At 41.4% G+C, this 25,854-nt stretch overlaps 1 protein-coding gene across 8 annotated transcripts in view; it reads left to right on the plus strand.

Moving 5' to 3' along the window:
• Positions 1–25,854, plus strand: part of FILIP1 (filamin A interacting protein 1) — a 216,326-nt gene that overhangs the window by 152,014 nt on the left and 38,458 nt on the right. For 7 of the 8 annotated variants that reach the window (XM_070480788.1, XM_070480786.1, XM_020901263.2 and 4 more), the window contains one exon: positions 3,326–3,504. In XM_070480788.1, the coding sequence (XP_070336889.1) occupies positions 3,326–3,504 (179 nt within the window). Of the gene's footprint in view, positions 1–3,325; positions 3,505–19,936; positions 24,210–25,854 lie in introns of those variants that run through there. The other variant, XM_070480789.1, reaches the window with a different exon arrangement.

Raw genomic sequence — 25,854 nt, forward strand, 5'->3', positions numbered from 1 at the left:
GGACACAGTGTACATGCTTAATGAATCTACAGAGCTCACAGTTATGGGAGGTGGTCTTCAGAGTCTCAGGACGAGCCACACAGATCTGGGAGGTTGGTTCACCTCAGTCCTCTCCTAGGAGCTCAGTGTGGTTCCAAACAAAATAACGGGACCCAGGGTCTGGCACGGCCGCTCTATCACTACCTATGTCAGTTCTTACATCCAGAATTTAAAACTGAGAGCTAAATCCTCACACACTAATGCTTTGTTGCTAAAGAGGAATTTACTAGCTTTGCAGTTTAAAATCTGGGTTTGCAGCTCTGGGTGGAAAATGCAGTGCACACATCAGTGTCTCAGCATCCTTCCATAGGCATTCAGGGACAAAAACACCGTCTTCCTGATTATGCAGTCAGTACTGAGGTCAAGCTATGCTGATGCAGGTGAGGTGAATGTGGCCCCTGACACCAGTCACTTAGGGGCCTAGCCCCAGCAGGGCAGCTGCTGAGAACAGAACAGCCAAAGGCCCACATGGACAGAACATATTAAAGCTAAGGCCGAGTGGTCCCACCTAGGCTGCCCCAGAGCAATTAATATCAGCATATGCTGTTTTTTCTCCAGAAAGCCCTGACAATGTCTCTTTCTCTGGATATTGCAGTCAACCATTAATAATGCCCCCATCTTTTCCTCTTTTGAAAGGATGGAGGAATAACTGCAGGAGTCTGACACATGACTTGAAACATTAACTTTAGTATTGACATAAATAGATAGATGACCACCACCAAGTTCCTGTTACCTTCTCTCCTAAACTTTGGAGGGAGCAGAGGGAAAGTTTGGATCTTCAGAGCACAGAGTACCATTTTATGGCAGACAGGGTCAAAAATAAGAAATGAAAAGGCTGGAATTTAATGCCCAGCTCCCTGTCCTAAATACAACCTTCAAATATGTCACCCTTCCTTCATTAGGGAAGAGTGGGTCAGGGTATCAAGATACAGGTAGAAGCTGCTCTTCCAAATAGTCTCAAAAGGAGGGAAGGCCTTACTTTACAACAAAGTTGTTGTTCAGTCGATTGGCCGTGCCTGACTCTTTGTGACCCCATGAACTTGCAGCACACGAGGCTTCCCTGTATTTCACCAACTCCTGGAGTTTGCTCAGACTCATGTCTATCGAGTTGATGATGCCATCCAACCATCTCATCTTTTGTTGCCAATTTATCCTCCTGTCCTCAATCTTTCCCAGCATCAGAGTCTTTTCCAACGGTCAGCTCTTCTCATCAGGTCTCCAAAGTATTGGAATTTCAGCTTCACAAAAGAAGAAGGATCAAAAAGGGGAAAGAGTTGCTCCTTCTACATTTCTGATGATGTTCCAACAATGCTTGACAGATTCTATAGCATGTGGTAAAAATCACACTTGTGGAGAGATGGAGAGTGCTTGGGGAGAATATTTTGTAATAGAAGCTGCTTCAGTGAGAAAGTCTCTTGTAAAGACTGTCCCATTAACACTGCAGAAATTTATCAGAATGCATAAAAGTACAATTAGCCTCCCTGATGATCTCTGATATGACCGGCTACCGGGTAGCCTGGGCTTCACCAATCTCCTGGTCACCTGCTCTTAGGCAAGGGGGGTGGAGGTCTAATCAGAAGGCACTGAGGATTATGGTGGTAATATCTCTTCTACTTTGGGCCCCACAAATGATTCATTCACAATGAAGGGATGTATACAATTGTGGAGAGAACCTAAGATCCTCCTTATGACTGAAGGGCAAATACGGAACATCCAAGGAATAGCTCTGAAGCTGATCCCCAAGGAGCTACTCCACTGAGTCTTACGGAGTTGGCTGTGGGATTAAAAATGGATCCTAGGACTTCCCTGGTGATCCAGTGGTTAAGAATCTACCTGCCAATGTAGGGGTCACAGGTTCGATTCCTGGTCCAGGGCACCTAAGCCAGTGTGCTACGAGTACTGGGCTCACACTCTAGAGTCCATGCTCCCCAATGAGAAGCCACTGAAATGAGAAGCTCGAGTATCACAACTAGAGAGTAGCCCCCACTTTCCACAATTAGGGAAAGCCTGCCCCCAGCAACAAAGATCCAATGCAGCTTAAAAAAAAAAAAGAATGGCTCCTAAATATGTCTGATTCACCCAGGGCAGTGATTCGCAACAGGGGGGGTGGGGGGGGGGGCATGGGGACTTTCCCTTTCTGGTGACATCTGACAACATTTGTGGATAGTTCTGTCACAACTGCAGGGTTTAGTACCAGCATCTGGAAGGCAGAGGCCAGGGATGCTACTGAGCATCCTCCAATGCACAGGACAACCCCTCAAATAAGAATTAATTGGCCAACAATGTCACTAGTGCTGAGGGCCGTGAACTCCTGCACTAGGGTTTGGAGAGGAGAGTAGGATGGAGAACTATCAATACTGTTAAGATTGGGTCCTAATCAACAAACATTTACTGAACACTTACATTGTCCCAAGCTCTGTGTTAAGCACCAGGAACTAAAAAGATGACCAAGGCATGGTCCCTCAGAGATCTTATAGCCTGGCCAGAGACACAGGCACAAAAAGCCCTGTAGTAATACTTGATAAGATCTCTTAGTTTGAGATATGTGCTCTCTACAAATTCTGATACTCTTCCTATATTTAGTATCTCTTGAAAGGAGAGGATTGTGGGTCCTTCACATACTTTTCCTAGGAATTCACTTAACTACAGGCCTCAAAAAAGTAAAAAAGGGTTGCAATGATGATAATTTCATTCTCCCAGGGGAGGAATTTGGTACACGTGCCCATCAAGCTCTTTATTTTTGTGAGATTAGGTGGGATGCTGTTCTCTCTCTTTCTGAGTATAGGGCTTTGTGCTGTCTCATCGAAACAGTGAGTATGTTTAGGAACCACAGGTAGGTTCATGGAAAAAAGGTCAAGAGGCCAGAAGTTACCGCAGCCTTACCACCAATAGTTCATATAGCCAACTGTCCTAGAGAACATGATGGAATGGGGGGAAAGGCAGAGGACAGCAGACCCCATGCCCGCCCCATCAGTTAATAAATCACTGTGCTTAGTTGTTCAGTCATGTCCCACTCTTTGTGAACCCACGGACTGCAGCCCACCAGACTTTTCTGTCCATGGGATTCTCCAGGCAAGAATACTGGAGTGGGTTGCCAGGCCCTCCTCCAAGGGATCTTCCCAACCCAGGGATCGAACCCAGGTCTCCTGCATTGCAGGTGTATTCTTCACCATCTGAGCCACCAGGGAAGGCCTGATAAATCACCAGACAAATTATTACTTATTTATAGAGTTTCGTATGTAAATGAAATAAAATATTAAGCCCTTTCCCATTCTGGCTTACTCAGCTGGACCGACTCGAGGAAAAGCAGAAGGAAACCTACCGGCGCATGCTAGAGCAGCTGCTTCTGGCTGAGAAGTGTCACCGGCGCACGGTATACGAGCTGGAGAACGAGAAGCACAAACACACGGACTACATGAACAAGAGCGACGATTTCACCAACCTGCTGGAGCAGGAGCGGGAGAGGTAAGTGCGCAGGCTCGACTGGGGGCGGGGCCACGCGGGGGCGGGGCGGGGCGGGGCGGGGCGGGGCCGGGCGGGGCGGGGCCGCGAGGGGCGGGGCGGCGAGGGGCGGGGCCGCGAGGGGCGGGGCGGGGCGGGGCGGGGCGGGGCGCGCTCTCATCCGGCCTCCTTCCCTCCACCGGTCAGATTTCCATCCGGTGATCAGGGGACGCTTGCCTGGGGCCTAATTCATAACTTCTGAATGGTTTGCAGAGAGGGAGACAGACTTTGCCCGGAACTATTAATGTGACCATGTTGGGCGTTCACACAAGTAGGACAACACTGCTGCTGCTGCTAAGTCGCTTCAGTCGTGTCCGACTCTGTGCGACCCCATAGACGGCAGCCCAACAGGCTCCCCTGTCCCTGGCATCTCCAGGCAAGAACACTGGAGTGGGTTGCCATTTCCTTCTCCAATGCATGAAAGTGAAAAGGGAAAGTGAAGTCGCACACTGATGTGAAAAGTCAGAAAGGCACACTCAGGGAGCTTCCATTTTAACCTGATCAATGAAGCACCTCCGTTTGAAAAGCCTCTCTACTAATTGCCCTTTATTAGAAATAACCTATTTTTCCTCTTTGGGATTAAAATCCACTTCTTTGGAGAAACAAATTACTCAATTTAACCATGTATTAATAAAAATAAATCCTATTCATTCTTAACAAGGTTGTGGAAAATTTTACTATTTGGTTGTCACAAATTACTTAACTAGAATTACCTGCTTTAACTTTCTCAGGGTTGAGTACCTCTTAAAACTCAGTGTAAGACAAAACAAATTTAAAAATTCAGTGTCGAGCCTCAAATACGTAGGTAGTTTTGTCAGAACAGAGATTGCCACATGTGAAGCAGAGACTTCAAACAGAAACGCTTTGATACTATCCAGCTTTTTCAGCATCTTCTTTTTAGCTTATTCTTTTCCTTTTCCTTACTTCAGCTGAATGGTTACATCTGTGAATTCCACGATCTTTGAACCAATGACATTGAATCGCGATGCTTTGAGTTACCAAGCGTGTCCACGTCTGTGTTTAGGACTTGCAAATAAGGGCCATTCGGAAAGAGCTTCGCCAGTCCCAGCTTTGCTGTGTCATTTAGTTACAAAAAGGGAGATCCGATCTTCCCATATTAGTTTATTTGTAGAAGAAGTTATTTTGATAACAGAATAATTAAAAGTCTGAAACAGAATAGGTTTGTGTTAAAATTTTTGGAAGTTATTGGTAATGTTTACTTATTATTGGACTTGGCACATCCCTAGAGGGAGGAGAAATGGATGAGGGAGCAATGGCTGAAGTAGTACGTATGATACCCTCCTCTTATGATGCAGCTGGTAAAAAATCTGCTTTCCATGCAGGAGACACAACGGAGGCAGGTTCCATCCCTAGGTGGAAAAGCTCCCTGGAGGAATAAATTGCAACCCACTCCAGTATTCTTCCTGGAAAATCCTGTGGACAGAGGAACCTGGTGTGCACGCACGTGCGCGTGCACACACACACACCCTTTCTTTAAAGCCTGTCTTCTGCTCCTAGAGGCTCAAGTTTAGCAACTTCTTGTTTGGATAAATAGATGGTCTAATTTGATATTTGGGGGAAACCAAACGGAATAAACTCCACTTCCTCAACCTCTGTGAACTTTCCAACCTCAAGCATAGGAGGTGAAAACAAGATTTTAATCCCGGTGTAAAATCACGTATATCTAGGTGTCTCGTATTGGACTGTAGTCAGCTAATAGTAGCAACTTGTTTGATATTTCTTTTAAAGATCTGAAATCAAATAATTTTAGAGAACAGCTGTGTGAATTATTTTCTGGTCTGTTTGTAAACCATTTGGTCTAGAATTAGATATGTCTGCTTTTTCTGAAATTTCCCACCTGAGCTAAATGCCTGAGGTGAATTCACCTACAGTGGTTGGTATAAATGAGGCATGTGGATGGAGAGACTGTACTTACCTAGCTGTTTATTTTTCTTTCTTTTCTTAATTTTTGTGTATTATGAAAATCATTGAAATAATAACAGCTGATGGAGAGCTTTATAGTTCACAAAATACTTTTATAGTCATTATACAGTGAGCTTGTCCCAAGTGTATTTATTTTCTAACTTCACGTTGACCAATTTGAGACTAACAATTCCAATTCCCCATCCCTCCATTGGAGTTGTTTAATTTTACTAGAGCAACTACACAATGATTTCTCATGAGCAAAGTGTTGTGTGTGTGTTTGCTCAGTTGCTTCAGTCGGGTCCTACTCTTTGCGACCCTATGAACTGTAGTCCCCCAAGCTCCTCTGTCCATGGGATTCTTCAGGCAAGAATACTGGAGTAGGCTGCCGTTTCCTCCTCCAAAAGTGCTGTGTAGAAGGTTTTAAAAATCAAAATTGCATTTAAAAATTATATACCTCAAGCTGTTTTTCATAATAATACATTGATGAGCACTACTGGGATATGTCGCCAAACGTACATGCTTATCCAACTACTCTATGGTTTTGAAATAGTATTTTCAAATAGTATTTTGAAATAGTATTTTTGACTCAACAGATTATACTTCAGTGCTGTGTATATTTCCCTGTCAGTGTTCTTGTCCAGGCCACCCCCCTGACTAACTGCCAGCATACACGCTGTGGGTCCACGCTCACCAGACACTCATTATGCTCAATTAGACACCCTCACTAGGAGGACTTGATAACTTAAGGTGGCATTCTCTGCATTTCTCTGTGTTCTGAAGCATCCATGGTGACTGGCTTTGCTGAATTCCTGGAGCAGTGAAGCCTTTAGGATTTTCTCAAAGGTCAGGCCCGGGAATCCTGCTGCCCTTTGGAAGTGGCCCTGCTAAATCTGCTTGGGGTTAAATCCTTCTTTTGAAGTAAGCGATCATAATTAGATCTGCTTATGGGGACTGGCAGTTTGCTGACCTGGGGCTTGCTTTCCTGTGGGCAATGTCCCCAGGGGCCTGTCCCCACCGGGCCTGGGCCGTGACTCAGGGAGGCCCCAGCGCCCCAAGAGGCTGCCGCACCTGGACTACTGCTGACAGAGAGCTGGCTTTTCCGAGCCTCAGTGGGAGTCCCGGCAGAGACTATTCCGAGTACTTCATTTGCTTTTTTGTTTTGCTCTTCCTTCCCTCTTTCTCCAGAAAAGTCCCTTTTGTGAGAAAATAAAAAGAGAGAGAGAAAGAGAGCCAAGAACTTTCCTTCAGAAACATTTTCCTTTGTTTTTCCTGTGAGCTTTAGTCAAGGAAGTGAAGAAGTTTGCTCCTTAGAATCACCCAGCTTTTACTGCAGGTGCAGCTTGCCTCCATCCAGACAGCTTTCTGATTAGGTGGTGGCCAGAGGAGGGGGTGCAAAGCCAGGGGAATCGCCAGACATGCATTGCATCTAGGCTCCATTGTCTATGCCTGTCCTACATTTGAAAAGACCTGATGCTGGGGAAGATTGAAGGCGGAAGGAGAAGGGGACGGCAGAGGATGAGATGGTTGGATGGCATCACCAACTTAATGGACGTGAGTTTGAATAAACTCTGGGAGTTGGTGATGGACAGGGAGGCCTGGTGTGCTGCAGTCCATGGGGTCGCAAAGAGTCGGACACGACTGAGCAACTGAACTGAACTGAACTGACTCCGTAAGTGTTTCTCACATCCTCTGGAAAATAGTTAAAGATAATAAAAAGGGAACCAGGCAGATAGGATCAGTAGCAATCAAGATTCAGAGAAATCCTTGCTTTAAAAAGAAAAAAAAGCCTTGGCTTAACTACCATTGCAAAAGACTTCTGAGGTCAGCCCTTCCAAGTCTCTCATTCTATAGGTTGAGTAACTGAAGCCCAGGATAAATGATGTGGCTTAACTAAGATCACAGAGCAGGTCACTGGGCCAGCACTCTTGTACGAATGAGTCCCTTGAGCAGAATGGCTTGTTTTATGTTTTCTTCGTATGTGTGGGCTCCCCACCTCCAAGCTCTTATGTCCAAACTATGACACAGAATCTTATTAATAAAAGGCAGAATTATGGTTATCAGGAGGATATAAGCAGATATTTTAGGACCACTGGTGTCTTTAGACTGTCAAGATAGGAGAAGCTTTGGAACAGCATCTGTTGGAAGGAGCAGTCTGGGAACTTGTTTTGGAGCAGAGTTTGAGTAGCACACACCAGTATTCCACTTCTGGTGCATTCTGATGGGAGACTGATGCTGGTTATAGGGGAGGTAAATAAAGCACCCCCCCCCCCCCCCAGCTACCCCATTGTTTTGGCCACTGACCTGGACCCTGAAAGTGTAAAAACTAAGGAAGCAGAAGTTATTTTTCACTTTTCAGAAGTTGTTAAATTCATCCTATATAAAATTTTCACAAATTAAGTGCCTAAGATGACCAATATTTTTCTCTGGGCTTCCTTTCAGTTCAGTTCAGTCACTCAGTCGTGTCCGACTCTTTGCAACCCCATGAACCGCAGCACACCAGGCTTCCCTGTCCATCACCAACACCCGGGGTTTACCCAAACCCATGTCCATTGAGTCGGTGATGCCATTCAACCATCTCATCCTCTGTCGTCCCCTTCTCCTCCTGCCTTCAATCTTTCCCAGCATCAGGGTCTTTTCAAATAGGTCAGCTCTTCACATCAGGTGGCCAGAGTATTGGAGTTTAGCTTCAACATCAGTCCTTCCAATGAACACCCAGGACTGATCTCCTTTAGGATGGGCTGGTTGGATCTCCTTGCAGTACAAGTGACTCTTAAGAGTCTTCTCCAACACCACAGTTCAAAAGCATCAATTCTTCGGTGCTCAGCTTTCTTTATAGTCCAACTCTCACATCCATACATGACCACTGGAAAAACCATAGCCTTGACTAGACGGACCTTTGTTGACAAAGTAATGTCTCTGCTTTTTAATATGCTGTCTAGGTTGTAAAGGGCTTCCTTTACTCTAAATCAAAAGACTGATCATAATCTACTACCATCATTTACTTCATGTTTATTTTTACAAATAGTTACAGTTATATTCCCAAATTGGGACTAATTGTATTCCCAAATCAAAAAGTGGAAATAGCATAAAAAATACACTGGTAACTAGCACTGTTTACAATATAGATGAAATATCCTTCATTACATTAAGATTAGATAAAGACCCTTTTTAATTGCTATATTCTCCGTATTTTGAGTCAACTTGACCTTAAAAGACATAATTCTGAGCACATGAGATCACCTTCAGTGTTTATAACTTAATTCTCTGTATGAACTGCAAGACTTGTAATTTTAATCATGCCCTGCTCTAGGGCTGCTTCAAGAATGTCAGAATATAGAGAATACAGTTACATCAAAGAGTAGTTTGGAACTTACAGAAATATTTGAGGGGGATGTGTGTACATGTTTGTGTGTGTAAATTACGTGGGAGGGCTGTCTAAATCTTTAACCAGAGTTATAAATTTGAAAGCTTTTGGATTCTATAGGCTCAACTGGGCCTACATAAATAATTACATCATCGTGTAATATTGCAGCAAGCTTTCCAAGTATAGGTTTGTTTTTTTAAAAAAAACTACAAACCAGCATCTCAAGAGAAATCTCTTAACTAGCGCATGCAGGAGCAGGGGCCTGAGAAAGGGGAAATTTTCAAGCCCTGTTTTGATGGTGTTCCTTTAGGCCTGGCAAGCGGCGACAGGCTGCACCATTGCTCTCGCCTGTGGCCAGGAGTGACCAGAGCAAGTTTGTGAAGTTGCTCTAGTGGCCTGGGATCCTAGGAGATATTCTTGGCCCACTTTATAGAAGATGCATGTCTGGTTCCTGGCATATTTCCCTTAAGTTTCTCCAATCTAGATGCCTTGTCTCTATTTCAATAAGATGGACTTTTCTCCTTGGTACTTTGGAGAAGCCAAATAAAGCACTTTGTAGAAATATATCACTGCTGATGAGTAAACCATCAAGTTTGATCATGCAGACAGTAATCAGTAGGTGGAAGGTATTAGCAGGAAACAGCAGAGCCCACTTGTCTGTGCTTGGAGTGAAGTGAAAGTCGCTCAGTCGTGTCTGACTCTTTGCGACCCCATGGACTATACAGTCCATGGAATTCTCCAGGTCAGAATACTGGAGTGGGTAGCCTTTCCCTTCTCCAGTGGATCTTCCTTACCCAGGAATTGAACCGGGGTCTCCTGCGTTGCAGACAGATTCTTTACCAACTGAGCTATGAGGGAAGCCCTAGCCCTAGGCTCTATGCTGCTCACTAGTGGGGTTAGATGTCACTGACAACCCTGATACATTGGGCACACACACATCTTGTTTAATCCTTATAAAACTGTGTGAAGGGATTTCCCTGGTGGTCCTGTGGTAAAAACATTACAACCTGCCTGCCAATGTGGGTTCAATCCCTGGTCCGGAAAGATTCCACATGTTACATGTCACCTAAGCCCGCGCTCCACAACTACTGATGAGCCGTTGCTCTAGCACCCATGCTCCATGACAAGAGAAGAAACCAAATTAGAAGCCCCTGACTACAACCAGGAGTAGCCCCCGCTCTCCGAAACTAGAGAAAGCTGGCACACAGCAAAGAAGACCCAGTGCAGCTAAATTAACTAATTAAAAATAGATAAATAAATTTTTTAAAACTGTATGAAGTGTAGTGACTATCCCTACTTAGAAGATGGGAAAGCAGACTAAATTCCTTCCACCAAGGTCACTTGCCAGCAGTTCACTGGAAGAATCAATGTTTGAACTCAATTTCTTACAGTAAAAACTAACATGACAACAGCAAAAAAACCTTTTCCACTTCCAAGTTCTTACCTTCTGATTGAAATGAACACCTCATTTCTCCAATGTTTGGAGGAAGGAAAGATGACTTAAAATGTTGATTCCTTGGATGGCACGCTGATTCTGTCTGTGGGTTTGGGATTCGAATTCATAGACTTTAACTTGTCATGAGATATGCCACCTACTATCAATATCTTACTGACTAAGAAAATTGCTGGGAATAGACAGCTTCTAAGAAAGGAGAGGAATTAGAATTCAGAGACTCAATCACAGTTTGACAGTTGACCTTCTGAAAGAATACCTGGACCAAACTCAACCTTCCGATTCCTCTCACCCTTGTGATATGCAAACCCTACTGGAAAACGTGATTGAAATGATGGAGGTTGTGGTGATTTTTGACTTCTCACAGCCAGAGCATTTGTGTTGAGGGGTAGGTGGGAACATTTTAAAGGAAGTGACGTTGTGTCTTACCTAAAGGGACCAGGCAATCAATGACTCAGATAACTTCCCAAGGTTGCAAGATGGAAAAGGAGTTGGTCCTCTTAAAAGACCCCAGTCATTAACCTATCTACTATTAGCACTTTGGAACTAGGAGCCTGTTACTCAACCTGAACTGGACATTCCATGGATTAAATATGAATAAGCCCACTAATAATGCCCTTGAGGTTCATTTCACTGGATCCCAGCGATACAAAAATGCCAAGCCTTCAGTGGATGTGATTGTTTTCCAAATTTTATAGGATTCTTGTTCTCATTGAATTAGCAGCCTCTGATCTAAGATTCTTCAGAGTTTTAGTAATATAACTTTGAACGGACATGCCAGGGAAGGTTGCTTATCTGATCAACATAATTTTCTAATGAATCAAAGGTTATGATATGAATTAATTTACTTTTCCTGTTTTGGAAAATATTTCTCAAATGAATTTTACTTTTTTAAGAAAATGTTTAATATACCACAAGAGCCAATTAAGTCATATTTGATGATTCAGGATCTCATAGTGCTGCTCCGTGAGTAATTCCATGAGTATGTTACAACCTCAGAGCCTATTAGATTAGATTCAAATCTAAATGTCAATAATGGTTTCATTTTACTGTGGATAGGACGGTGGAAGATATGAGGGTTTAGCCTGGCTAACCAAGAATTTTAGTTAATTAGATTCAACATATTTGAACTTTTATAGCAACAACAGGAGCAGAACTGAACCAAGAGAGACTCTGATATTAATCAAAAGGGTGGGATAATAACTGAAGAAAATGGGCCATGAGAAAGGAAACACAGAGACAACAGGCAAGAAACATTTTACTGCCTAAGATTTTAGCATGTAAGAATACGTCAGTCCTGTTATTTGAGACATTTGATTAAAGGAAAGTCCTAGGAAAAGTTAAGAATAGAGAATGTATCTGTAGTTTGAATGTGAGAGATAAAGGGTGAAAACCCAGGAGGCCAGCTCATCAGAATCTGTCTGGACCAGAACCAATCACCAAATTGTTCTCTTTTGATTTCAGGAAGTTGCCAGACAGTTCTGGAAACTCTAAATACCTGATTCACTGAAGGGGCCTCTTCTGAGAGAAACAGAGGCAGCTTCTTTCACATAACTTTAATTCTTTCTGTCGCAGGACTCTGTCAATGCTGGTCACACCCAGTTAGCCCGGAAGTGGACAGCTGTCTAGACAGAGATCACAGAGGCCACACACTCAGATGCCTTAGGTGCCAGGGAAATAGCTGAAGGGCACAGGTCCCGCTGTTTAGCACACACTGCATGCACAGTGGGATTCCTGGGATACAGAGAGCCAGCTCTGACTACCGGGAGAAAGTCACCAGCCGGCTCAGTCCAGCTGACCCTGGCTCAGGGTCACCAACTCAGATTTTTCAGGAAAAGGAAGAACTCTGATTCGAGTAAAATCTTTTGAGTCACTGTTCACTCGAATTTATAAAACAACACGCAGTGAACAAAACTCACCTGTTGGCTGTCGGGTCTCTAGCGCAGCTGGTTTGCAACCTTGATGACCTAGACATTAGGGAAGCTGGGGCGTCAGAGGAAGCCTGGCAGAAGAGTCCTGCTGAATAGTGTGTTCTGCTGATGGTGATGAACTAGCTCATTGAGACACTCTCTTGGAGCATATGAAACAGAAAGAAAGAAAGACAGCAGAAGCCCAGGAAAAACTCAGCAGAGACAGAAATTCGAAGAATAAGAATACCTCTCTCGTAGGACTGTGTTTCAGCAGACACCTCTCTCTGACCAGGTGCCAAGCACTGGGTCACAAGTGAGTGGTCTGGAGTTATTGCTGCTGCAGGTGTATACTCCGCAGGTGCACAATTTTCCACTTCTCCCAGGGCCTGATTGGCTGTGGATACAGGTTTCTGCATTGAATCACACTGGGGTATTACTTCCCAGAATTCCCTGGGTGACTCTGTCCCGTACCACTTCAAAGACTGAGTCATTCAATTTTAATATTGTTACAGCTTGGACATTTTCATTTGCCAACCCCGTAATAAGAATTTACTGCAGTGTGATAGCAACTGGATTTTTTAACCTAATTTCTTCTGTCACCCTGTGACCTGGTCCGCATTTGAGCAGCCAGCCAAGAGAAACCATAGCCTCAAGGGAAAGTGGTCACAGCTGGAGGAGGGAAGTCAATAGCTTGCCTCCTGGATTCCAGAAGCAAGTATATAGGTGGAGCTTGAGAAAGAATATATAATCAAGGTGATTCAATTTCTGTCACTCCGCCTTTCCTGTTTAGATAAGCTGCTTCTCTTAAGAGAAGAGCAAGACAGCAAGAGAAGTCAATGTCAAAGACAATGCAAAAGAAGAGGCTCTGTTCTGAGTTTCCTTGGGGTGTGGGGGTGGGGTGGAGAAGTGGAGAGAAATATAAACCCCAGAGATATGGGTGTGAAGAATTTGAGAATGGAGCCATCACTAGGTAAAGTCCAAGAGTGTCTCAGTCTGCTTGGGTTGCCATAACAAAATAGACTGCGTGGCTTAGACAGTAGAAGTTTATTTTCTTACAGTTCTGGATGCTGGAAGTTCAAGATCAGGGTGCCAGCATGGCCAGGTTCTGGTGAGGCCTCTCTTCCTGACCTGCAGACGTCCACCTTCTCGCTCTGTCCTCACATAGTCTTTTCTCTGTGCACGTATGTGGAGAGAGGTCTTCTTAGAGGGCCTCTAGTTCTACTGGACTAGTACCCTACCCTTATGACTTCATTTAACTTTTATTACCTCCACAAAGCTGTATCTCCAAACAGTCACACTGGGGGTAGGCCTTCAATATATGAATCTCTGGGGGGCAAATAGCAAAGGGCATGGCAAAACTTGTGGTTCTCTAATAACTCAAGAGAAAGAGAATAAAACTTGGTGTTTGATGAGTCTAGTTGGAGAGAGCTTGGTATAGCTTCAGTATCCTGCCACCCTAAAGGAATATCTAGATTTTTTCCCCCTGTGTCCCTGAAAGGCCATGGGAATAGCTGATTCAGGGCTGAATGTGAGAACAGAACTGTGACCCATTTGGATCGGCAATCTGAGCAGGAGGACAGCTGAGACCAGAGACCAGAGAACCTCAGAATCTCTGTGCATCTCAGAGAATGCCAGCGTGGAAGGATGATGCCTCCATGACCTCTTGCTCATCTCTGATGGCCCCAGAACCCAGCCCCAATTCCAGAAATGGAGTCCTGAAGGGAACACTGATTGACTGAGGAGTCTCTAAATTTACAAAGGAAAACCTCTGAGTTTACCCAGAATTAACTAAAATAAAGTAGAATGAGGCGGAGGCTGCAGTGCTGGCAGCAGCTGGCCAGTGTAAGATGCCAGCAGGTGAGGCGGCTGGGCCTGGAACAGCGGGAGCAGCCGCTGGCAGAAGGGAACCCAAGACAGAAAGCAGGATGCTGGACCTCGACGACTCCAGTGCTTCTGTCTGCTCCAGCCAGACACCCCGCCTTGACCTACGCATCCTTCAGTGAATCCACAGACGTGATTTCTCAGGGGTGCAGCCTGGTCCTGCTTTGAAGATAAAGGAGGAAAGAACTGCTGTTTTACTTAAAAAAGAAAAAAAGATAAAATGGAATGGGAGCTCATAATAGAAATAAAGAGATACAGAAATATGAAGATAATCATATTTCTTGCCCACATGAGTTCGAGGCCTGCAGTTAGTATACCGTTCATTAGTAATAATCCCTCTGTGTGCCTGTGTACTAAGGAGAAAGTAGTATTGTGGCTGGTTCCCAGATGGCGCTAGTGGTAAAGAACCCACCTGCCAATGCAGGAGACGTAAGAGACTCGGGTTCCATCCCTGGGTCGGGAAGATCCCCTGGAGGAGGACATGGCAACCCACTCCAGTATTCTGGCCTGGAGCATCCTATGAACAGAGGAGCCTGGTGGGCTATAGTCCATGGGGTTTCAGAGTCGGACACGACTGAAGGAACTTAGCCCGCATGCATGTGGCTGGTTCCAGAGTACTGGGGGCTTCGAGGGTGCTCAGTGATAAAGAATCTGCTGCCCAGAGGAGATGCTGGTCGACCCCTGGGTTGGGAAGATCCCCTGGAGGAGGAAATGGCAACCTTCCATAGATGGAGGAACCTGGCAGACTGCAGTCCACAGGGTTGTGACGAGTTGGATATGACTGAGCATGCAGCACACATGCCCCAGAGTATTGAGGGTGTGCTTAGGAATGTTTTGTGAAATTAAGAGGCTCATCTGAACTAAGTTTAACTTCTTCAACCACCGTTAACTTCTTCCCTGGGTTACTCTAGCTACATGGTACTAGAAGCCCTCAATATCTGCCACCTAGGGACAAGTTGTTTTCTCAAGTCGCCTGCTTTACTTTGGGAGCCAGAGAGCCCTGGATTCAAATTCTGACTCTACCACTTACTAGACCAGTTAGATAACTCTTGGACAAGTATCTAACCTCTCTGATTCTTTATCTATAGAATGGAGATAATCTATCTCATAAAGTTGTTTATGGTCATGAGACAATGAATATGAAGCCCTTTCCACAAGGCATAGGGTATAATGCCTAAAGGTGGTCGATTCTTCTGCTCACGTGTGTATCAAACTCACTCAAACACACTTAGTGTATCAAACACACTCAGAAGAAAACTATGACAGTTCCATTAGATCACAATTTACATTTTCTCGAGCTAAGACATTTTGAGAACAATGCAAAATAGTGGAAAGGTAAACTCTACTGTTGGCTCATGGGGTTGCTGTTTTGTATTTAGATTACAGGAAAACTAAAAAGCTACTACCAAGAGAGAATTCAATAAGATGAGGCAGTGGGACTTCCCTGGTGGTCCAGTGGTTAAGAATCCACCTTCCAATGCAGGGTACATGAATTCGATCCCTGGTCAGGGAACTACGATCCCACAGACCTCGGCGTGACTAAGACCTGTGCAATGCGACTAAAGAGCCGTCATGCTGCAACTGGAGAAGCCAGCTCGAGACAACTACCAAGACTGTGTGCTCTAAAGCCCGTGCTCCACAACAAGAGAAGAACACTCACCACAACTAGAGAGAAGGCCCAAACATAGGAACTAGAAAAAGCCCACACTCCGCAGCAAAGACCAGTGCAGCCAAATAAATAAATAAAAATTGAGAAAAAAAAAAAAAAGAGGCGGCAAGGTATAAAGCTACATATTATCAATATTCAACTATCAAGTTTTCATATTTCCAAAGGACAAAATAATATGAACTGTATTAAATATTAACTATTTAAGAATAAACATAAGAATGTGAAAGAGCTACATAAAGAAAAAGTTTTAGTGCTACCTAGAGATATAAAAAATATTGAGACCAACAGAAAGGCTTATCATTCTAGGACTGGAGAGAACATTGTAAAGCTATCATCTCCATATATGAATCCACAGACTTACTGTGGTCCTAATAAAAATATCATCAGTTTTTTTTTTAAGCATGAGAACTAATGAAGTTATTCTAAACTTCATATAAAAAATGCACAAGCAAGAATTGTCAAATATTGAAAACAAAAAAAGAGAAGAAAAGTTTCCAGGAAAAAAGTTGTCAGAAAAAAACATCCCATATTAAAACCACAGTAAGTAAAATAGTGTGGCATTGGTACATGAATGGACAGATCAATGTAGTTGATGTATTTTAAGAAATAGATTATAGTACATATAGAAATTTAATACATGTTAAAGATAATATTCCAAATCAGTTGGAAAAAACCTGATCTCTTAGTAATAGCTCTTATTAATGGGTCTCAGTAATGAGTCTCTTAGTAATGGCTAATTACTAATTACTAAATTATAGTCATTTTTATGTATAGGATAGGTAACTTATTTGTAAACATGAGGCTACTTGCTCATACTGTAGCCAAGGTTATTTTTTTCTGTCCTGACTTGGTTTCTACCATTTCAGGAGAACCATCAATTTAACAGCTGTGGTTCATCTCAAGGGAAGATTTAGCATTTACTTTTTAAGTTTCCAAAGGATAGATAAATCCCACATAATAAAAAATATATTTAAAGAATAAAATATATAGCAGGAAAATGACTTTCTAAAAAAAAAAAGCAGTATTATGAATTTTAGCCACATAAAATTTTATGAGAAGTAAAATATGTGGTAACTATAGGTATCCTTTGGAAGAAAAACTACTATAGTAACTTTGTGGAGGTCATAAATTTACAGCTTTTTTTTTTTATAACTTTGTATATTAAAAAATTAATACATTAAAAAGAAATGACAACACATTTTATTTAGTGAAAAGAATAAAGGCTTAAGCCCAGTTTGGACTGACTTACTAGAATAGCTTGGGGAATAATTATTTTCTTTCCCCAACAGCTGCATAAAACAATGAGAAAAAAAAAAAGCTAATCTAAGGAGCTATATCTAATGGTGTATCGAACTGAGGGATTTAAATGCATGTATTTTTCAGAGAAGTTATTATGGGTTATTAAATGGAGTCTGGATACAAATTCACTTATTTTGAAAGTTAATGCAGATTTAGCTTATAATTTTGGGGTAGAAAAGGTTGATTGTAAGTGGTATAGTATATGTATGAAAATAAAAACTCATGCCTATCTTCACAATTAATCTGAAAGCTCTCAGGAACTAGAGCAGATGGGAAGTTTTAAGAAACACACCATAAAAATCATTAGGAAATATCAAACAGCTCAGCCAGAATGGAACTTTAATTGGCAGATTTTCAGTCAATAACTACAGCCTTCAGAGCCTACCTCAGTGGCAAAATATAGTGAATAATTTCCTAAGGTAGTGACAGATTTTAAAAAATTATTTCTGATCTATCCATACACTGAGATTGTCCATTGTAATTGAGGCAGTTGTAATACTAGGCAATTGATCGATTCTGATAGGCATTCTGTAAGTGAGAAAATACAAAATAAAAATCTACAGATTCTTTTTAGCTAATTGAAGGATTAGTGAGATATGTAAGTTCCAGAGAAACACCTGAATCCAGGTTGCAAAAACAACTGGGTTAAAAGTGAACATTTCCAACAACTGATTTTGGTCTCCAAATTCCAAGTTAGTTGGATTGAGTTTTTAATTGAGCTAATGGTTTATTTCAGCATCATGGAGAAAATAAAGTATTGAAAAGTAATAAGTAAGAGTATTCTGGAATGAAAAACCTTGGGAATACTGCCCTAAATGGGCAACCATAATAAATACCACGCAAAAGTGTTTTGTTTTGTTTTGTTTTTTTGCACAAATTCATCTCTAGGAAAGAGTTAAGAAAGTACTTCGAAAATGTGCTGTTTCTTCGTATGGATGATGAATAACTATTAATTTTTTTTCCAGGATGGAGGAAGGTACTCAGATTAGCATTACAAATCCTGGATTTCAAATAGGGAGTTGGAATTTGGGAAGGTGTGTTTTCAGCGTTTGGGGGTTGCTCCTTTCTGGCTCCTTGACCAAGTGTGCACTCTTTTTCCAAGAATGCTTGTGTTTGGAAAGTACTTCATGGTGATGAAAAGTTTAAACAGAAAAGATTAATCAAAACCTTGGTCTTTCATGCTCAATGCATAACATATTCAGTTCTTGGATGTGAACTCTTAGCTAAGAAACTATTCAAATAATATTTAGGGGCTGAATGTGAGCTTCAACTGCAAACTACAGGTCAACTTTACTTAATCTTAACTCATTCCTCTTAAATTCAGAAATACTGTGCCTAAAAGGATTGGAGTTACATTTTCTGTGTAGGTCTCAATTATCCTACAGGAGTTCACTGAGAATTACTGTTATTTATTGCATTCTGAAATGCTTAAGGAAGTACTTGTGTCTGACCCGAAATGTGAAGGAAACGTGAAGTGGTGACCTTTGACTGCTCCACACCAAATAGGTTATTAGAAAAGGGGAATGCTCTGGTTTATGTGTTGTTGTTGTTGTTCAGTCGCTAAGTCATGTCTGACTCTTTGCAATCCATGGACTGCAGCACGCCAGGCTTCCCTGTCCTTCACTGTCTCCTGGAGTTTACTTAAATTCATGTCCATTAGTTGGTAATGCTATCTAATCATCTCACCCTCTGCTGACCCCTTCTCCTTTTGCCTTCAATCTCTCCCAGCATTAGGGTCTTTTCCAATGAGTCGGCTCTTTGCATCAGGCAGCCAAGGTATTGGAGCTTTAGCTTCAGCATCAGTCCTTTCAATGAATAGTCAGGGTTGAATGTCACCAAATCCTGCAGTATTCTATTGATGCAAATGTTCTAACTTTACCTACTTGTTTATATCCATCTTTCTTCCCTCCAGTACTCTCTGATTTTCTCAGCTTTCCAATGCTCACAGATTTGTCTGACTTCTGCGATTTGCAATATTTGAGAAGTTTTGGATTATATTTCTCCCAAAGAAGGAGATAATTGTGTATAAAACTACTGCCTGGACTTAGTATACCCTGACCAAGACTCCAGAGAGAGATCTTGGAAGAAAGTTCTGCCCCACCTAAAGAATGCAAGTGCAATGCTTCTAGCATGTCCTGTCCTGTGACTTTCTTCTCCCAGCCTGCCACTCCAACCCCCCAGGATATCCACTTCTAAGAGTTCTGGAACACAACCTCCTCTGCTGCAAAATGTGTCTCTTGTGATGAAAGTACAGTGAATTGGCAGGCCCAGTGATCACCCACACATTGAGAAAATTCCAGCTTGCCATATGCTAAACTAGATCTTTTTCAGAAATGTTCAGAAAACATGTTCTCTCATCTCCTGTTCACTTGTGTTTCTGACCAAGAAGTTATAGATTGGAGGTTCCAATAAACTTCTCCTTGGGTTCCATTAATTTGCACAGAATTCAGAGAAACATTTTATTAATACTTACTAGTGAAAGTGTTAGTCACAGAGTCATGTCTGACTCTTTTTGACCCTGTGAACTCTAGCCCACCAGGCTCTTCTATCTGTGGAATTCTCCAGGTAAGAATACTGGAGTGGGATGGCCTTTCCCTTCTCCAGGGGATCTTCCCTACCCAGGAATCAAACTCAGGTCTCCTGCATTACAGGCAGATTCTTTATCATCTATACCCTTTCCAGATGTGCCACTCTGTCCAAATCACCACATGTTCACTAACCCGGATGCTTCATCCTTTGGGGCATTTATGGTGGCTTCATTACATCTGCATGACAGGCTATATCTTTAGCCATTGGCAATTGAACTCAATCTCCATTTCCCTCCCCTTCCCTCCGTTACTTTACAGACAAAGGTCCCTCTAGTCAAAGCTATGGTTTTTCCAGTAGTCATGTATGGATGTGAGAGCTGGACCATAAAGAAAGCTGAGCACCAAAGGACTGATGCTTTTGAACAGTGGTGTTGGCAAAGACTCTTGAGAGTTCCTTGGACTGCAAGGAGATTAAACCAGTCCATCCTAAAGGAAGCCAGTCCTGAATATTCATTGGAAGGACTGAGATGAAGCTGAAGCTCCAATACTTTGGCCACCTGGCACAAAGAGCTGACTCATTAGAAAAGACTCTGATGCTGGGGAAGATTGAAGGCAGGAGAAGGGGTTGACAAAGGATGAGATGGTTGGATGGCAACGCTGACTCAATGGACATGAGTTTGAGCAAGCTCTGGGAGTTGGTGATGGACAGGGAAGCCTGGTGTGCTGCAGTCTATGGGGTCGCAAAGAGATGGACACAACTGAGCAACTGAACTGAACTGAACTGAAGGGTCCAAGGGGTGGGACTGAAAATTCTAACCCTTTGATCTTGTGGTTGGTTCCCTGACAACAGTCCTAATCCTTCGGTTACCTAGGGCTTTCCAAAAGATACCTCATTAACATAACAAGACACCTTTAGGAAATTCTAAGGGTTTTAGGAGTCCTGTGCCAGAATCAGGATGAAGACCAAATATATTTATACATTTCTTGTCTGTCCTGTTTGCACCACGTCCCCTGTGCCTAATACATTTCCTGGTTCTTGGTGGGCAGCCAACTCAGAATGAGTGAATACAATAATCAATGGGGAAATGCAGATCAAAATCACAGTGTGATATTTTCTCATCTGTTAGATTTGCTACAATAAAAAAGACAAGAGATAATTGTTGGCAGAGATATAGAAAAAAAGAATCCCTGTTGGTGGAAATGTCAATTGCTTTAGCCTCTATGGATATGGCAACCCACTCCAGTTTTCTTGCCTGAAGAATTCCATGGACAGAGAAGCCTGGCAGGGTACAGTCTCTGGGGTCGCAAAGAATCAGACATGACTGAGTGACTAACACTTTCACTTTCATACTAAGGAAAATAGTAGGTAAGTCCCTCAAAAAAATTAAAAATAGAACTGCCATATGACCCACCAATCCCACTTCTGGGTGTATATCCAAAGGAAATGAAGATAGGATGTCAAAGAGATAACTGCACCCCCAGGTTCACTGAAGCATTGTTCACAGTAGCCAAGACATGGAAACAACCTAAGTGTCCATCAGAGGGTGAATGGATAAAGAAGATAAAGAGATGTGACATATAAATGTACATAATGAAATATTATCATTTAGCCATGAGAAAAAAGGACAATGTGTCATTTTTGATGACATGGATGGACCTTAAGAGCATTATGTGAAATAAGCATTAAGTGAAGTAAGCCAGACAAAGATAAATACTGTGCAATAGCTCTTATGTGTGGAATGTAAAAAAAAAAAAGTCAACTCATGGAAACTGAAAGCAGAAAACTGGTTGCCAGGAGTTGAAGGGGTGGAGGAAATAGGTAGGGGTTAGTAAAAGGGTACAGACTTTCAGCTGTAAGTTGAATAATGCCCGAGAATACAATATAAAACATGAGGACTGTGATTGACAACACTGTATTGTATAATTGAAATTTGTTAAGAAAATAGAACTAAAACATTTTCACCAAAAAAAAGAGAGAGAGAGTTGAGAGATCTGTTGATGAACCAGATTGGGGGAATCTTTCACAATGTAAATCAAGTCACCAGGATGTACACTTTAAATATCTTACAATTTTATTTGTCAATTATACCTAAATAAAGCTTAAAAAAAAAAAAAGTGTGGTCCCTCCCCTTCAGGATCCAATGGTGGGACATTTCTATTAATAGCTACTGTGACCCTCTTTAAAGAGGGTTATATTGCCCATTTAAACATTTCCTCTCATTCCAAGAAGCTTCTAATAAGTAATATCATTTGTCCAGAGAATCTTAATTAATTATGATAAATACAGCTGTTTTAAGAAAGTCTTAATCATAGGGCTTTAAATTAATTTTGAATGTCAACTATTTAGTGGTATTAAGCCAGGAAGAAAAATACTCGCTTCTGTGTTGACACTTTTGGCATTTGTTTTAATGATTTTTCAAAGATGATAAGACTTTTCTCTTGCTATTAACATTGTATGTCTCTACATATTGATTTGAGATATATATATATCTCAAAAGGCTGCTCTTGGTGTTTGCTGAGTCATGCTTTTGTTGCAGAGCATAGGCTTAGTTGCCCTATAGCAATGCCCTATAGCATTATTTCCCCAATCTGGGATTGAACCCATGTCCCTTGCATTGGTAGATGGACTTTTAACCATTGGAACACCAGGGAAGTCCCTGATTTGATATGGTTTTTAACATAATCAATGACTCCTGGGACTACCTACCACTTAAGCAGACTGAATGCAAGATACCACTTGACTATGTAATCAATACTGACTCTTTCATTCCTTTTCCAGCATGGATTTGCATTGTCCGTGTCAAATTTAAACCATAAATTTGTATTTTTGCCTAGTGCCTACCATTTTCAGCATGAATAAACTGCATAAGCATATTATTAGCTATCTATTACCAGACTCTGTGGCCTTGGCTCACATTGTTCTACCTGATTCTCATAATAACCCTGTAAGTTAGAACCCATATCGCTGTTATACAGCTGGATAAACTGAAGCCAGAGGAGTTATGAAACATATTCTCAGTGACCTACAAAGAAGATGCCAAACCAACATTCAGTCTCGGGTCTATTAGTTGCCAAGAAGCCCCTTTCTGCAACACTCACAAGAACTTTTGTACAACAGATGATGGTTACAGTTTCTGCTTTTCTTCTTGAATTTCAGTTTTTCCCATCCATGTGAAAACAGTTTGAAAGAACCCTCCAAAAAATTAAAAAACCGGAAGACCATAAATAACTAATTAGTTCAGTATCTGTAATCTTACCTTAATCATGAATGCTGCTTTATGTAACTTTTACCAAAATAACTTGATAATCAAAATACATTTATTCAGAACTGCAACCCTACAATATGCACAAATCTTTATACTTAATTCATGCTGTTAAGAAGATAGACAAGTTCTTAAAGCAAAAAGCATGACAACATCAGGGAGGTAGGAAAACATTTATCTTTAACTATTTTTCCTTCCTATTTTTCTCTATGCCATAACATAATAGCTTATATTTATATAATAGAAAGTTATCTGAGGGTTTTAAAACGCTCTGCAAGCATTTCATTGTTAACTTTGCAGTTAATTTGAATAATTTATCTGGTATTATGCTTTTATTCTATAATAAAAATATAATTTAACACAAATGATATACCTATTCTATGCATATTGGTTAGAAAAAATTATACTGGAACTTCTAAGTTACCTAATGGCTTTTTGACTGAATACTCACGCAGATTCAGGAAAGAAAGAAGAAAGGAAACAAGGGAAAAAAAGAAAGAATGAAAGAAAAAAGAAAGGAAGAAAGGGAGGGAGGAAGAAAGAAAGAGGGAATAAAAGAGAGAAAACTGTTCTGAAGGTGATTTTGAGAACAATACATAAATGTTACAGATACTCCTTGAAATTTGGCTGAATGTATTCACTGACTTCGTGTGAATGTGTGTGAATAGCCATAGATTTTTTTTTTTTTTTTGCCATTTCAAAACATTTAGAAAGAAATACAGGTAAAAATTTTTTTCAAGACACAATGATTCTTAAACTAATGGGTACTTGGCATTCTTTGGCACACTCTATAGTGTTTTCGTTTAGATAACACATAAATTAACCAGCACTCTGGTTGAAATGTGAATCCCCTCCTCTTGGCTGAATTGTAGATAAGGCTCCAGTGGGATCCCTACTTATTTAAATTCCAGGGTGGGTTGAATAGAACTGTATGGAGTTTAAGTAGTTTGAAAAATCCGGAGTGAGGCCCATTTGACATTGTATGCATGTCTTTTCTTTAACTTTTTCCTCCTCCTCCCCTTCGGTGCCCTCCCCAGTGAGTTTTCCTCTGGGTGGAACGTAATTCCCATTCACTGATTATGCTTCTCAAGAGCTGCCTTCCCCGCCCGTCCCAGGCAGCTCCACCCCTTTTCTCAGACCAGAGTAAATCTGCACAATAATGAACCCTAGAGGGAAGAATGACATCACCAGTTAGTGGTCTGGAGGCTGTTTTGCTCAACATTCACCTTTCATTGTTCTGATGACAGGACTGGAATGTGACGGTTTATTCCCTGTGGAGTAGGGGGCTGAGCTGCTGTTGAGCAAACTTCAGTACCCCCTTAAAAAAAACAAAACAAAAAACAAAAACAAAAGCTACCATGCTTCCTAGTATTAAGGTAAGGAGGTCAAGATCTGTTTTGATTTAAGCAACTCTGGCTACTTTGGTCCATGCGCGTTTCATTTGTTCATAGGCTTCCTTGGCAGTAAACTCATTTCTCAGTCTTGTGCAAAGAGCATCTTGGAAGCTGAGTTGGGACACTTCTAGAGCTGACAAGGGCTGTAAGGGCTCCACAACCTTTTCAACTTTCGGCTACAGGTTTTACTGAGCATGGACGGTGACAACCCTTGAAAATGACCAGCTTACTGTGACTTTCCTGGGTGCCTCAGGCTCCTTGATTGGAAATGGCCAAGAAGCACCTTGTGGTATGGAAGCGTGCTCCTGTTTTTCTATGGAGGGGAACAGTAATCTCACCCTACAGAACCTTGGGGAGTTTGTATAAGAACAGAAAAAATCTCTTATCTTGCTGCCAGCAGTCCTACTAATGTGTTCTGAAAGCTTTTAACAACCTTTCCATGTGCTATAAATGTCTCTTCTAACTTATGATTTCTTACTGAGCAAAAAACTAATTTGAGGTGAAAATATTATTTTCAAAGGTTTTGTTCTTGTTATGTGGATTTTCTGCAGATCTCTCTTTGCACATGTGGAGAAGGCTTGCAAAAGTTGGCAATGAATTGGATTGCACAGTGATCTAAAGAAAGCTGTGTTTATGCTGAAACAGTCAGTGTGGCAGTGATAACAAGAGTAACAAAGCAAACAGGAGGTTTTATTTTAAAGTGTAAATGGCATTAAAATTCAGGCCGTGTTAAACAGTTGTGTAAAAAGTTCAGCTTTAGTAATTTTTCAAACTGCCAAAAAGCACTGTATGAATTTAGCAGAGTGTATAAAAACAAATAGCTTGTATTTAGCATTCAATAGGGCTAGAGGGAAGTGTCTTTCACCAAAAAAAGAGAAAACAAAAACCTTCATTTGCTCCTAATCAAATTCTTATAGCATGATTTCAGATCCATATGACCTGTTGTACAGAAATTTGAACATAAGGGCAGATGGTATGGTTTTCATTTGTGTAGATTTAATTTTGTGTAACACTGATTGTTAATGTTTTGTCTCTGTGTTTAAAGTGACGAAAATCTTGAATTCAGCTGTGATGAAAATCTTGGGTTCACTGCATTGATCTGCCTGTATTCTTAATTCCATGTGGCTGGATGAATTTCTGTTTACTTGTAAGACTAAATATCCTTTCCACAACAGAAGGGCATGGCACATTTCTTTTTCTCTTGATCAACAATAGTCAGGATCAATACAAAAATTAAGTCTGAGTTTTGGAATTTTATTTGTTTTGACTTATTATTTTTAAAATTAGCTTTAAAGTTACTTGAAAACTGGATAAATAATTATTAAATATGTGCTAAAATAATTTTTAAAGTCTAGTGAAATTTCACATATGCTTATATTTAAAAGCTTTTAAAAAGACTTTTGGATACAATGGCAATAAATTCCACTGGCATTTTCGAAAGGGAGAGGGTTATTTTTCTGAGTAAATAAATGCATGTGAATGCACTGCTATCAGTGATTTATGTACTTAAGTTAATTTGCTGCTTATTTCATGTCTATATTAAACAAATCTTATTTATGAAAATAGATTTACCCAAGTGACAGATGAATCGTATCTTAATAAAAGGCTTTGCCACAGGATATGTTTT

This window comes from Odocoileus virginianus, chromosome 19, assembly GCF_023699985.2.
Source record: "Odocoileus virginianus isolate 20LAN1187 ecotype Illinois chromosome 19, Ovbor_1.2, whole genome shotgun sequence".
In the NCBI taxonomy this organism is placed as follows: domain Eukaryota; kingdom Metazoa; phylum Chordata; class Mammalia; order Artiodactyla; family Cervidae; genus Odocoileus; species Odocoileus virginianus.